At 53.8% G+C, this 2,187-nt stretch overlaps 2 protein-coding genes across 2 annotated transcripts; both read left to right on the plus strand.

Moving 5' to 3' along the window:
- Positions 1-84: 84 nt before the first annotated feature.
- On the plus strand, positions 85-825 carry H310_13364 (hypothetical protein; the record flags this gene model as incomplete). The annotated part of the gene is made up of 2 exons (XM_008880839.1): positions 85-93; positions 310-825. The coding sequence occupies 2 exons, from the start codon at positions 85-87 to the stop codon at positions 823-825; spliced, it is 525 nt and encodes a 174-aa protein (XP_008879061.1).
- H310_13365 (hypothetical protein) lies at positions 826-1,675 on the plus strand. The gene is made up of 3 exons (XM_008880840.1): positions 826-842; positions 890-1,022; positions 1,111-1,675. Exon 3 carries the CDS (start codon positions 1,183-1,185, stop codon positions 1,624-1,626), a length of 444 nt encoding a protein of 147 aa, XP_008879062.1. The 5' UTR covers positions 826-842; positions 890-1,022; positions 1,111-1,182; the 3' UTR covers positions 1,627-1,675.
- Positions 1,676-2,187: the final 512 nt, after the last annotated feature.

Raw genomic sequence — 2,187 nt, forward strand, 5'->3', positions numbered from 1 at the left:
TGACACCCCTCGCTGATGGGACACTGGACGGTCAGCGATCGATATCGTGACTGATGTCGTTCAGAGCTCACACGCACGACCAAAATGAAAATGGTACTACTAGTACAGAAGTACCAGGCGTTTTTTGCCAACTTCAAGTGTAAAAAGATTTCTAAGTCTACTAGTATTTTACAGTCAACTTGATAAAAACTCGACAAAGTGGTATACCAGGTTATATGGAAATCTGTATGAACTGCGTTGAAGACTACTAGTAGCTGTTTTGATTCGCCCAAACAGGACAAAAAATATTCAAAATAACCGCTTGCGCAGCGCCTGCCGCGAGCTGCGTCGGACGCTGGCCTGTCCAACTCGCAGATCGCCGACGTGATCGAAGAAGTGACGGCCGCCTCGGAACAGATCGCGGACCCCGTCGACGTGGCAGCCGCGGCTGCCACCGAGACGGGTGCGTCGTCGAGCGAAGCGTTGAAAATCGCGGCTGCCGTGGGCGAAGGCGACTCTGCTGCGCTCGCCGCCACCGAAGCCGGCCTCGGACCTGAGGCCGTGGCCGAAATCGTGAGCGAAGTGGTCGACTCCGCCGAAAACGTCTCGGACCCTGCGGACGTCGGGGCCGCCGCTGCTCTCGACAACGGGGCGACTGCGTCGGAAGCCGTGGAAGTTGACGAGGCCGTGGACTCTGGCTCGTCCGCTGCGGCTGCGGCCAATGACATCGGTTTGGACGCCGAAGCCATCGCCGACGTCGTGGACCAAGTGTCGACTTCGTCGGACAACGTGGCGGCACCGGCCGACCTGGCTGCGGATGCCCCAACATACTCATGCTCATCGTAAAGATCATCCAGCACGAGGTAACTGGTTCTTCCCGCGTTTGCATTCTTCTGACCAAGGGCGATAGTTTCCACTGTTGCCGTCGTGCTACCCCGCCGAGTTTACATCCCTCCTCCAAGGTCTACGGAATAAGGACCCCGAGAAGCGCCAGTCGCTCGGTGCCACTCTGCGAATGCCCATGCTTCAACACAGCTTGCGCGGTATGTCTTGTTCAAAAATCGCCGCTGCGCCATGACGATTCCAATCAAGTGTGTGTGTGTGGATGTTTGTCTCATGCAGTTGCTGTAGCAATTCAAATGAGTGCGATGGGTACCTCGGATATGCAAGCCTCCGACTCTGTGGACGACACCGATCTAGGCGATGGCCTGGTCGACGACACGCGTCGCAACACCAATGGACCGACCTGGTTCCCATCGACAGCACGGTCACATTCGACATTTTGTTGAGTTTTCAACAAGACCAAGTTGCAACGGGAATTCGACCGCCCACGCTAGCCAGACAAGCCCCAAGATGATGGCGGGTGTGGCAGGAATGGCTCGAGGAGGAGACCGCAAGTGTTGGGTGGAAAGCGCTGGCTCCGATGACGTCGACGAATTCCTGGAAGGGCCGATCTCGTCCATGCCGTGCGACGACGAGTTAATCAAACCCAACTACGGGACAGCGTACTCGGAAGAGTGCTTTGACAGTATCCTCATAGACTACGGTACTGGAACATGCCCCGACATACACCGGAAAGTCCCAACGTCGCGAAAGTCGGAGTTCAAAATGCGAGGGATTTTCGAATCGACCAATCACATTGCATGAAAATTCAATGGGTACATTTATCCAATCACTGCGTGAAATGTAATTGTGACTATATTTCGCCGAATTGGCAATGCTCATCGGGTGTTCAATTTTACTCCCTCCGTCCCACAATATTTGCGTAGTTGTGCGGAGGGGAGGTCTCCCCTCCGCATGTCCCATCATTATATTTACAAGTGATTTTCAAACATTACTGTCGCCTTCCTCAAGTTGAATTTGTCGTGTTTGATTGGTGCAATTGAACAAGCGCGCCAAGAGCTTTCAATTAACGTGTGATTGAGGGGGGAAAGCGCAGAAAAAACAATGGCTCAAGTCGCCCTTGAAATTTACATACTTTAACTCATATAAATTTTTGACCAACATTCATTATGCGTGTCAACAAGCGTGACCTGACGAACGAAGACCGCGAGGCCATCCTTCGGGAGGTCCTGCTCAACAGCAGCAAGACCTCGCTGGCTCCATTGCCGAATGGCATCGCACAGTTGTTAGCGGAAAAGTACGGCTGCCACCACTCGACCATCCGCAGAGTCTTCGCGCAGGCGAAGCAGCAGGGAGTTGTCGAAG

This window comes from Aphanomyces invadans, assembly GCF_000520115.1.
Source record: "Aphanomyces invadans strain NJM9701 unplaced genomic scaffold supercont1.50, whole genome shotgun sequence".
In the NCBI taxonomy this organism is placed as follows: Eukaryota; Oomycota; class Saprolegniomycetes; order Saprolegniales; family Verrucalvaceae; genus Aphanomyces; species Aphanomyces invadans.